The sequence below is a fragment of the Entelurus aequoreus genome, linkage group LG08 (genome assembly GCF_033978785.1).
Source record: "Entelurus aequoreus isolate RoL-2023_Sb linkage group LG08, RoL_Eaeq_v1.1, whole genome shotgun sequence".
NCBI lineage: Eukaryota > Metazoa > Chordata > Actinopteri > Syngnathiformes > Syngnathidae > Entelurus > Entelurus aequoreus.
Window position 1 is genome coordinate 1172969 of NC_084738.1, and position 11805 is coordinate 1184773.

The 11805-nt window shown below is 40.9% G+C and overlaps 1 protein-coding gene across 1 annotated transcript; it reads right to left on the reverse strand.

Annotated features, from left to right (window-relative positions):
- Positions 1 to 1493: 1493 nt before the first annotated feature.
- Positions 1494 to 9887, reverse strand: hspa5 (heat shock protein 5). Its single transcript, XM_062055281.1, has 9 exons — positions 9732 to 9887; positions 7425 to 7604; positions 7115 to 7346; positions 6917 to 7054; positions 6733 to 6845; positions 5197 to 5587; positions 2720 to 2957; positions 2471 to 2638; positions 1494 to 2389 (listed from the first exon to the last, which is right to left on the reverse strand). Exons 2-9 carry the CDS (start codon positions 7538 to 7540, stop codon positions 1833 to 1835), a joined length of 1953 nt encoding a protein of 650 aa, XP_061911265.1. The 5' UTR covers positions 7541 to 7604; positions 9732 to 9887; the 3' UTR covers positions 1494 to 1832.
- Between the last annotated feature and the right edge of the window lie 1918 nt (positions 9888 to 11805).

Here is an 11805-nt window from a genome sequence, read left to right on the forward strand (position 1 = left end):
GATGAAAGAAGAAAACCTCTAGAAGCCTTGAAAGAAAATTTTAAAAATCAAAACTACATTTCCTGAAATCGTGTGCATCTCCACACTTTAATTTACCTTTAGATTTATTCTCATCTACCAACCTATTTTGGCTGTCTTGGCACTTGTCCCATTGAATGTACAACAGAAATGTTTGTTTTAGTAAATAATTCACTAACATTAAAAATGTAAAATTGTGTAACATGCAAGCAAATAACTTTGGAACAACTGTCCTGTAGCCACGCTGTCGCAAGTAACATACTTCCAGGGTCGTGACCTTTGTTTACATCAGTCACATCAAAATTATACCTTCTCTGGCTACTAATAAATGCTCTAGAACCTAAGTGTCAAAGTCAGGGCCCACGGGCCAGATTTGGCCTGCAAATTAATTATCTATGATATTTGATTAGTATTAGAGCCGGCCCGCAGGCCACAACCGCCTGCTGCTGTTTTGCACGCACCAATGCTCCCATCAGTGTTGGCGCTAGGAATTTTCAAAATGGGGTCACAGGGACCCCATCAAGTCATAAAAATGGGGTCCCACTTTTTTGTAACAGTTTTGAAAACAAATGATAAATGTATGCATTATCCTGTTATATCTCACATTCTATATTGTGTTTTGGAAAAAGGTTGTCATAAACATATGCAAATACAAAAATAATTTTTTTATGCATATGTACATTTGTTCAGTTATAAACATTCACTTTCTTCTTTCCTTCATGGATCTAAACTTTACCGCTGCCGGTATTTTTTTTTTGTATTTCTATTATATTTTCAGAATGTGTTCTATTTTTGGCCAAAGAAAACAATATGTAGTTTTCTTTTTAAGTTTTAATGCCATGATTTTAATAGTCCGGTCCACTTGTGCAGATTTTTCTCCATGCAGCCCCTGAGCTAAAATGAGTTTGACACCCCTGGTCTAGAACTCCAACTACTTTGGAACTAACAGTGTTCGAATTGTAAATCATCCTAATATTAGCAGCATAGTAGACAAACCATCAACATTGTGGCCCGGAAAGCGTACGCTAACTAGCGAGCTTGTTTCGGCGCTCCTGATCGTCTCCCCGTCCTGCAACTCAGTGCGGCATTTAGGCAAGAAGGGAGTACCTGCGGCCAAGGGGAGCATATTTTTGATATTTAATCGAATAAAAATAAACAAGTAATATTTTGACGGCAAAAACGTGGATTTACGCAGACATTTCACATGTTTGGGCTTTATGGACGTAATAGTGTACTATTATACTATATATCACATTGTTATCCGCCTTGTACTTGCTGTATTTTACCAATTAGAATGCTTTAAAAAAAAAATTACATATTGGGATTGTGAATGACAGACATATTTTTTTAAAGTGCATTTCCCATTTTTTTTTTTAAAAAGAGCGAGCAAGTTTTGTTAACAAACATTTATTTCAACGTCTTTCCAGATGTACAATCAGTTCAATAAATAATGTTCAAGCCAATGAAGCTCTTGACATGTTCTATACCCATAATCAGCCGCCCACCCCCTCCCCGCCACTACTACTACTAATATCCCCATCAGGACTGCCTGAGAACAGCAGTAGCAGTGAGCCTTGAATCCAGGCCAGCAAATATCTCCGCCCACCAGCGAAGAGAACATTTAACAAATATCTCCACCCACTGGCGAAGAGAACACCTAACGAATGTGTCAAAGTCTTTCGGAAGATTTCAGTATGGTTGCTTGTTGTGGTCGTTGCCACCCGTCTAAGCCCCGCCCTCTCATGATGAGTCCAATCAGTTCGATATGTACATCTCGGTGTTATAAAGAGGTGAGTGGCTACAGGAATTGACTTCTACAACTCATCCTTTTCTTCAGCACCCTCTGGTGGTGGGCCACCCGCACTGCCATAAAGCTTGCTAATAATAGGCTGCACCACCTCCTCCAGCTCTTTCTTTTTGGCCTGGAAGTCCTCGATCTCGGCTTCTTGGTGCGCCTCCATCCATTCGATTTTCTCCTCCACGGCCTTCTCGATGGCCTCCTTGTCCTCATCCGAGAGCTTTCCGCCGAGCTTCTCCTTATCGGCGATCTGGTTCTTCAGGGAGTAGGCGTAGCTCTCCAGCTCGTTGCGGGCGTCGATCCTCTCCTTGAGCTTCTTGTCCTCGTCGGCGAAGCGCTCTGCGTCGTTGACCATGCGTTCGATGTCCTCCGGCGTCAGGCGGTTCTGGTCGTTTGTGATGGTGATCTTATTCTTGTTGCCCGTGCCTTTGTCCTCGGCGGTGACCCTCAGGATGCCGTTGACGTCAATCTCAAAGGTGACCTCGATCTGGGGCACGCCACGAGGGGCGGGGGGGATGCCGGTAAGGTCAAAGGTGCCCAGGAGGTGGTTGTCCTTAGTCAGGGGCCGCTCGCCTAAAACACAAGACGTTGTTACGCTCATGATTCCATCAAAGCCACATATTTACCAATTGTTTAATGCTGTGAGGGTCCTACCTTCGTAGACTTTGATGGTGACAGTGGGCTGGTTGTCAGAAGCTGTAGAGAAGATCTGAGATTTCTTGGTGGGCACAACGGTGTTCCTTGGGATCAGCTTGGTCATGACTCCTCCGACAGTCTCAATTCCAAGAGTAAGAGGACACACATCCAGAAGAACCACATCACCTGCAAGACGGGAGACAAAAAGGTTGAGTAAAATACAAGCTCAGTGAAGTGGACATAAATGGACGATGGTGATTGGCTTACCGGTGTCCTCCTCCCCGGAGAGCACGCCAGCCTGAACTGCGGCACCGAAAGCCACGGCCTCGTCGGGGTTGATACCCCTGGAGGGCTCTTTGCCGTTGAAGAACTCCTTCACCAGCTGCTGGATTTTGGGGATACGGGTGGAGCCTCCGACCAGTACGATCTCGTCAATGTCGGACTTCTTCAGGTCGGCGTCTTCCAGCACCTTCTGCACGGGCTTCATGGTGGAGCGGAACAGATCCTGCACACAAATTGAAGGAATCAAGATTAGTCTTAAAGCTCAGGGGCTTCTCAATATAGGGCAGGTTGTTACCATCGCTACATTATTAAACCCTTATTGCAACGTTCTTCACCTAGAGCCTATTTGATGTGATGACTTTTTTTCCTCTAATGACAAGGTGGCTGTTATTAAAAACAATACATTGCGCACACGCATGAGCAAGCCCATCGTGGATTTGCTTATAGAATTGTTTTTTTATTGAGTAAGGTGGTGGTTATTAACTTGTGAGAGGCAGCTGTTAAAAACTGGCGTGCATATTGGCTTTAATTAACCGGCAGGTGGTGAGATCACAATTAACTGGCGAGAGGTGCAATCGCATTACTTACTGTATATTGCGCGCTCATTGGACTTTGTGGAATTTTTTCCGTTGAGTAAAGTGCCGGCTATCATTAACATGCAGTAGGAGAGATCACAATTATTAACTAGCGAGAGGTGCAATCAAACTTTAAACTTCCTTTAATTGAGTAAGGTGTGGTTATTAACTGGTGGGAGGTAGTTATTAAAAACTGGCATGCAAATTGGCGTTTATTTTAGAGTTGTATCTGTCGAGCAAAAAGTGCCGGATTTAATTAACCGGCAGGTGGTGAGATCACAATTAACTGGCGAGAGGTGCAATCGCATTACTTACTGTATATTGCGCGCTCATTGGACTTTGTGGAATTTTTTCCGTTGAGTAAAGTGCCGGCTATCATTAACATGCAGTAGGAGAGATCACAATTATTAACTAGCGAGAGGTGCAATCAAACTTTAAACTTCCTTTAATTGAGTAAGGTGTGGTTATTAACTGATGAGAGGTAGTTATTAAAAACTGGCATGCAAATTGGCGTTTATTTTGGAGTTGTTTCTGTCGAGCAAAAAGTGCCGGATTTAATTAACCGGCAGGTGGTGAGATCACAATTTACTGGCGAGAGGGGCAATCGTATTACTTACTGTATATTGCGCGCTCATTGGACTTTGTGGAATTTTTTCCGTTGAGTAAAGTGCCGGCTATCATTAACATGCAGTAGGAGAGATCACAATTATTAACTAGCGAGAGGTGCAATCAAACTTTAAACTTCCTTTTGAGTAAGGTGAGGTTATTAACCGGTGAGAGGCAGTTATTAAAAACTGTCGTGCAAATTGGAGTTTTCTGTCGGGCAAAGTGCCGGCTTTAATTAACCAGCAGGTGGTGAGATCACAATTAACTGGCGAGAGGCGCAATCGCATTACTTATTGTGTATTGCATGCTCATTAGACCTTGTGCAATTTTTTCTGTTGAGTAAAGTGCTGGCTATGATTAAGAACATGCAGGAGAGATCACAACTAACTAGCGAGAGACGCAATCACACTTTAAACTTCCATGTTACGCGCATATAGGACTTTGTAGATTTCAGGGTTTTGTTTCTCTTGAGCAACGTCCCGGTTATTAATTGCCGGGAGGAAAGAGGACAGTTATTAACTGGCGAGAAGTGCATTTGCATTATTTGCATGCAATCGGACTTCATGGAATTTTTTCCGTTGAGTAAAGTGCCGGCTATCATGAACATGCAGTAGGAGAGATCACAATTATTAACTAGCGAGAGGTGCAATCAAACTTTAAACTTTCTTTTATTAAGTAAGGTGTGGTTATTAACTGGTGAGAGGCAGTTATTAAAAACTGGCGTGCAAATTGGAGTTTATTTTGGAGTAGTTTCTGTCGAGCAAATTATTCAGCGGGTGGCGAGATCACAATTAACTGGCGAGAGGTGCAATCGCATTATTTACTGTGTATTGCGTGCTCATTGGACCTTGTGGAATTTTTTCTGTTGATTAAAGTGCTGGCTATCATTAAGAACATGTAGTAAGAGAGATCACAATCAACTAGCGAGAAGCGCAATCACACTTTAAACTTCCACGTTACGCGCATATAGGACTTTGTAGATTTCAGGGTTTTGTTTCTCTTGAGAAAAGTGGGGGAGGAGAGAGGACAGTTATTAACTGGTGAGAAGTGCATTTGCATTATTTACATGCAACTGCCACAATGAGTATTAACTGTGGGGAGGAGGGAAACTGGCAGGTGGAGTGATTACATCTCGATGCAGTGCTTACGCCAGCCTACTGCGGACTTTAGTGGATTATTTGGAGTCTCTTTGCCTATTTATATTGAGAAAGGTGGCAGATATTTTAATTGCTGGCATACTAATGCTTTAGATATACTCTATTGTCAAGTTTGGAAATGTACCATGTTGAGCTCTTCAAACTTGGCACGGGTCAAGGTCTCGGAGAAGTCCTCTCCCTCAAAGAAGGACTCGATCTCGATGCGGGACTGGTGTTGGGCCGACAGCGCCCTCTTGGCCTTCTCAACCTCGCGACGCAGCTTCTGCACGGCGCGGTTGTCCTTGCGCACGTCCTTGCCAGTCTTCTTCTTGTACAGCTTGATGAAGTGCTCCATGACGCGCTGGTCGAAGTCCTCTCCTCCCAGGTGGGTGTCGCCGTTGGTGGCCACCACCTCAAACACGCCGTTGTCGATGGTCAGGATGGAGACGTCGAAGGTGCCGCCGCCCAAGTCGAACACCAGGATGTTCTTCTCGCCATCTCTCTTGTCCAAGCCGTAAGCGATAGCGGCGGCCGTTCTGATGGATGAAAGAATATTTTAAGCACAACAGAAAATTTGATGACTGACTGACATATTTAAGACTGCAATTACATCACATAAGCCATAAAATATTCCACTTTGAAAGGTTTTTTGGAGGGAAATGTTGCACATTTTGTGTGATTGCAATAAAACAACCTAAGTTTTCTATGACACAATGGGCATAAAATTACATCATATAAAATATTTCAACATTTTTTGGGAGGGGAAATACTGAATATTTTGTGTTTTTGCCATTAAAAAAAAGTGGTCCTCTTTGACAAAAAGGGCAGAAAACAAAGAAACTAAAAAAAAAATTTGAAAAAAATCTCAATAAATTATAATCAATAGATAGATGTGAAGTTGATATAGATATTTAAGCATTGCAAGTAACAAAACATTTAATAATGTACGTTTATGAGTGGGGCCCTTTTGGATCCCTGAGAATTTTAGTGTCATTTTTCTTTAAAACTCTCATTTCTAAAAAATAATAATGCATGAAAATCACTGTTATGAATGAAGAAGGTTGCAATTACATCACATAAGCCATAAAATATTCCACTTTAAAAGGTTTTTTTGGAGGGAAATGTTGCACATTTTGTGTGTTTGCAATAAAACAACCTAAGTTTTCTATGACACAATGGGCATAAAATTACATCATATAAAATATTTCCAAATTTTTTGGGAGGGGAAATACTGAATATTTTGTGTTTCTGCCATAAAAAAAAAAGTGGTCCTCTTTCACAAAAAGGGCATAAAACAAAGAAACTAAAAAACCAAATTGAAAAAAATCACAATAAATTATAATCAATAGATAGATGTGAAGTTGATAGATATTTAAGCATTGCAGGTAACAAAACATTTAATAACGTATGATTTATTTTTAACACGTTTATGAGTGGGGCTCTTTTGGATCCCTGAGAATTTTAGTGTAATTTTTCTTTTAAAACTCTAATTTCTAAAAACTAATAATGCATGAAAATCAGTGTTATGAATGATGAAGGCTGCAACTACATCACATAAGCCATAAAATACTCCACTTTGAAAGGTTTTTTGGAGGGAAATGTTGCACATTTTGTGTGTTTGCAATTAAAAAAACAAAAGTTTTGTATGACACGCTCCTCTGCATGTCTGCTGAACACTTACGGCTCATTAATGATTCTCATTACGTTGAGACCAGCGATGGTGCCAGCATCTTTGGTGGCCTGGCGCTGGGCATCATTAAAGTAGGCAGGAACAGTGACCACGGCGTGAGTGACCTTCGAGAATAAAGTTTCATTAGAGACTTTTTTCATAACGGAGCAGCGTATGTATTTGTGCCGTTTGGTACCTTCTTGCCCAGATAAGCCTCAGCGGTCTCCTTCATCTTAGTCAACACCATAGCAGAGACCTCCTCCGGGGCAAACGTCTTCAACTGGCCACCACCAATGTCGACCTGGATGTGAGGCTTGCTCTTCTTATCATTGACCTAAAGAGATAACATTTTTAGTGATACCATTCCACATGAAAAGTACCGGTCACACCGTACCTTAAAGGGCAGGTACTTGATGTCCTGCTGCACGGAGGAGTCGGCCCAGCTACGACCAATCAGCCGCTTGGCGTCGAACACAGTGTTCTCGGGGTTGGAGGTAAGCTGATTCTTGGCGGCATCTCCGATCAAACGCTCACCTTCGCTGGTGAACGCCACATACGACGGAGTGATGCGGTTGCCTTGGTCGTTGGCGATGATCTCGACGCGGCCATTCTTGAAGACGCCGACACTGCCGGGAAGAAATCGCAATTATTAAGAATGCATTTGTAATTTTCATAGTATAGCCTCTTTTGGTTTCTTTTCATACCAGGAATAGGTGGTACCCAGGTCGATACCAATGACGGTGCCCACATTCTCCCTCCTGTCGTCGTCATCACCATAGACGGTGCTGGCCACCAGCAGGAAAGCCCACAGTAGCTTCATCTTTGTTGCTTTTTATTCACCTCTTGTTTATTCAGCTCAATGAATATTCAGCTCGATAAGTCACCTAGAACAAATCAACAAGAGGAAAGGACGTCTTAAATGTGGAATGTTTGTGTTACAGAAGGGTTGCCCATTGAGGCAGTGGTGCTGCTGCTGTGGCATGATGCCATTTCCATGATCACTAGTGGTAATGGTGTGGCTATGTACCATTTTTTTTTTTTTTCATAGTTTGGCCGGGGGTGCGACTTATACTCAGGAGCGACTTATGTGTGAAATTATTAACACATTACCGTAAAATATCAAATAATATTATTTAGCTCATTCACGTAAGAGACTAGACCGGGGGTCGGCGAGCCGCATGCGGCTCTGTAGGGCCGCCCTAGTGGCTCTCTGGAGCTTTTTCAAAAATTTATGAAAAATGGAAAAAGATGAGGGAAAAAAAAAAAATTATTTTAATATGGTTTCTGTAGGAGGACAAACATGACACAAACCTCCCTAATTGTTATAAAGCACACTGTTTATATTAAAAATGCTTCACTGATTAGAGTATTTGGCGAGTGCCGTTTTGTCCTACTAATTTTGGCGGTCCTTGAACTCACCGTAGTTTGTTTACATGTATAACTTTCTCCGACTTTCTAGGACATGTTTTATGCCACTTCTTTTTCTGTCTCATTTTGTCCACCAAACTTTTAACGTTGTGCATGAATGCACAAGGGTGAGTTTTGTTGATGTTATTGACTTGTGTGGAGTGCTAATCGGACATATTTGGTCACTGCATGACTGCAAGCTAATCGATGCTAACATGCTATTTAGGCTAGCCAAATGTACATATTGCATCATTATGCCTCATTTGTAGTTATATTTGAGCTCATTTAGTTTCCTATAAGTCCTCTTAATTCAATGTATATCTCATGACACATTATCTGTATGTAATATGGCTTTTAATTTTTTGTGGCTCTAGACAGATTTGTTTTTGTATTTTTGGTCCAATATGGCTCCTTCAACATTTTGGATTGCCTACCCCTGGACTAGACGTATAAGATTTAATCGGATATAGCGATTAGGAGTGACAGATTGTTTGGTAAACGTATAGCATGTTCTATATGTTATAGTTATTTGAATGACTCTTACCATAATATGTTACGTTAACATACCAGGCACGTTCTCAGTTGGTTATTTATGCATCATATAACATACACTTATTCAGCCTGTAGTTCACTATTCTTTATTTTAAATTGCCTTTCAAATGTCTATTCTTGGTGTTGGGTTTTATCAAATGAATGTCCCCCAAAAATGCGACTTATACTCCAGTGCGACTTATATATGTTTTTTTCCTTCTTTATTATGCATTTTCGGCCGGTGCGACTTATACTCCGGAGCGACTTATACTCCGAAAAATACGGTATGTGTGTAGTGTGCATATGTATGTATATATTTATAATTTATGTATATACAAGTTCATTAAGTGAACAGGTAGTTCTAGCTCAAGAGTAATTTAAGATTTAAAGAAAAGGGGTGGGATTAAATAAGTGTAAACTTCTTCTCAGTCCTTTTCAAATATGTAAAAAAAGAAAAGAAAGTCCATTGCTCATTTTGTTTATTTTTTTAGTTTTTTATTCAATATTGTTTTCATTTTGTTATAATGGCTGTTAAGGCTATAGCACTGTATTGGATCAGGCTTGCTCTTGATTTTTTTGCACATTTGAAATAAAAAAATAAATAATTTCAGCAGCTGAGATAGGCTCCAGCGACCTCAAAAAGGGACAAGCGGTAAAAATGGATGGATCATATCATATCAAAGACGTGGGCCTTAACAGCTCAAGTTGTGCGGGTTAGCTTGGATGCTAGCAGACCAAAAAATATTCGGATTGGTTCCCTATTTAGATCACAAACACCTCCAAAATATGCCATCGAAGAGGTTGGACACATTTTAGCACCGATTTGAGTTGTTTAAGCATCTCTTTAGTTCACTCCAGGCCGGTAGCTAGCGTCACATGTACAGCTTGTCTGAGTTTAACTATCGCCGTATTTATTAACGTTTTATATAGCAACATGTACTGTTATTCTCCGTAAACACGCATCATTTAGACAGAAAATAGCATTACACGCCCAATTCTCGCCTTTTAAACAGCCATGATAAAATTAATTACACGGATTTCTGAACCTCAAGCATATAAAACGTTATACATACCTTACAGCCGTAAATGAAACCGGAGCGTCAATATGTTCAAATTGGATGTAACCGCTCGTCTTTATGATGAACTATTGTGCAATCTTGTCAAGTAAATGTGATGCTGAATGAATCGCGGTCTCCCCCCTATATAAACCATCCGACTTGCCCCGTCGTGGAGGCAGGCGATTGGCTGAGCGGCTGCTCGTTGGAACGCGCTGATTGGTTCCTTCCAGCACGCTGGCCGACGCTGATTTGCGAACATGACAGTGGTGTGACGTCACAAAAAGGGCGACGCTGATTGGCCGCGCTGTGAGAAGGTGGTTTGTGCAGTGACACGCCGCTCATGAGGAGTGGACGAGCTTTGACCACTTAAGAGGTTGCATTATTGTATATAGTACTTTCTGTTCTTCTTTTTTTTTTTACAATACTCGTGTTACATGATGTGGCAAATATGTGATTATGATTCATAAAGCTGACTCACTTTAATGACTAAGATATGTGGAATTTACTGTATAATTCATCACACGTTGCATACATCAACATTGTTTGGTTGTTACATCAGGAATAGTGTAATAACACCCTGCTCCTAGAAATCAGCCATCTGATCAATAATAATACCAATATGCTCAAGGCGCATTAAACAATCATGTAAAAAAAAAAGTTCAATATTTACAAAAGTACACATCTGAGTTCAGGTGTGTCCAAATTTTAGCAGAAAAATAAGAAGACGACCCTTTTATTTTACGCGTTTATTAAACACCCTAAGTTTAATTTATTTTCGAGACAAAAACCTTGATTTTTTTTTGTTTGGATCCAATTGTGAGCATATTCTAACAATATTGATAAGTGAAGTGAATTATATTTAAATAGCGCTTTTCTCTAGTGACTCAAAGCACTTTACTTTGTGAAACCCAATATCTAAGTTTACATTTTTAAACCAGTGTGGGTGGCACTGGGAGCAGGTGGGTAAAGTGTATTGCCCACTAGTTTGGCAGAATCGGGGATCGAACCTGGAACCCTCAAGTTGCTGGCACGGCGACTCTACCAACAGAGCTATACCGCCCCAATAAGTGTAATTATTTTAGTCACAACGTTTATATGAAATGTTCATATATGAGATAGATCTACTCTAAACAGGTAGGTAATGCAATGCTTTGTTAATTTCAAAACAAAAGCAAGTGGTTACTAGCGTTTTGCTTTGTTTGCCACGGTGGTGTATTGTGTGTGTTAAAATTGTGTTTTTGTTTTGTTGTCTACGCATGGTGCAATCGTATGTGTGCAACATGTACTATTTATTGCTCATGTTGTTGTGTTTTAAATTTGTAGCTGTATGTAGAAATGGGCCACTGAAATGGCAGATGTTGCAACAGCTCTGTGCTCTTTTATTGTATGTGTTCATTAATGTTTCCCTTATGTTTTGGATGTGTTTATACCTCATTTTTGTGGCCTTTTTGATATCTGTACTGCAACCACATATATTCCCCACTGTGGGTTATCATCCTAGTCACTGCCGTTGTGTCCTTGGGCAAGACACTTTGCACACCTTGCCCCCATTGTAGCTAACTGTAAAAATGTATGTAATGGGTTTCACAATGTAAAGCGCTTTGTGTCTCTAGAGCAGTGGTTCTTAACTTGGGTTCGATCGAACCCTAGGGGTTCGGTGAGTCGGCCTCAGGGGTTCGGCGGAGCCTCCGGCGCGGAGGTCAAGACACACTTGACTCATCGTGTAAATAAAAACTTCTCCCTATCGACGTATTATGGATACCCCCAAACAATGTTCCCTCTAATTTTCCATATGCGTGAGCAAACGTAAAAACTATTTGAGCATTCAGTGGAGCACATTTGAGTGATGTCAGACGTGCACATGCACTGTGGCCACACCAGCAGCACACCTGTCCCAAACCTGACTAAATAACAAGTTAAATGTTTTATTATTATAATCAAATGACAGCAGTCATTTCCATGAGATTATTTTCTAATATAAGTGTTTTGGCCCACTTACGATGACAATAACAAAAAATATTGTTTTTCATGAGCTGTGTACTCGTATTGTATGTCTGGGTGGGGTTCCTGCTTTGGAAATATTTTGTAC

Bases quoted from the DNA above. Each gene is read 5' to 3' on its own strand.
- hspa5 (XM_062055281.1), bottom strand. From the start codon at position 7,540: ATGAAGCTACTGTGGGCTTTCCTGCTGGTGGCCAGCACCGTCTATGGT. The intron at 7,347-7,424 runs GTATGAAAAGAA...TCTTCCCGGCAG, and splicing joins CTGGGTACCACCTATTCCTG to TGTCGGCGTCTTCAAGAATG. The intron at 7,055-7,114 runs GTACGGTGTGAC...TTATCTCTTTAG, and splicing joins TCAAGTACCTGCCCTTTAAG to GTCAATGATAAGAAGAGCAA.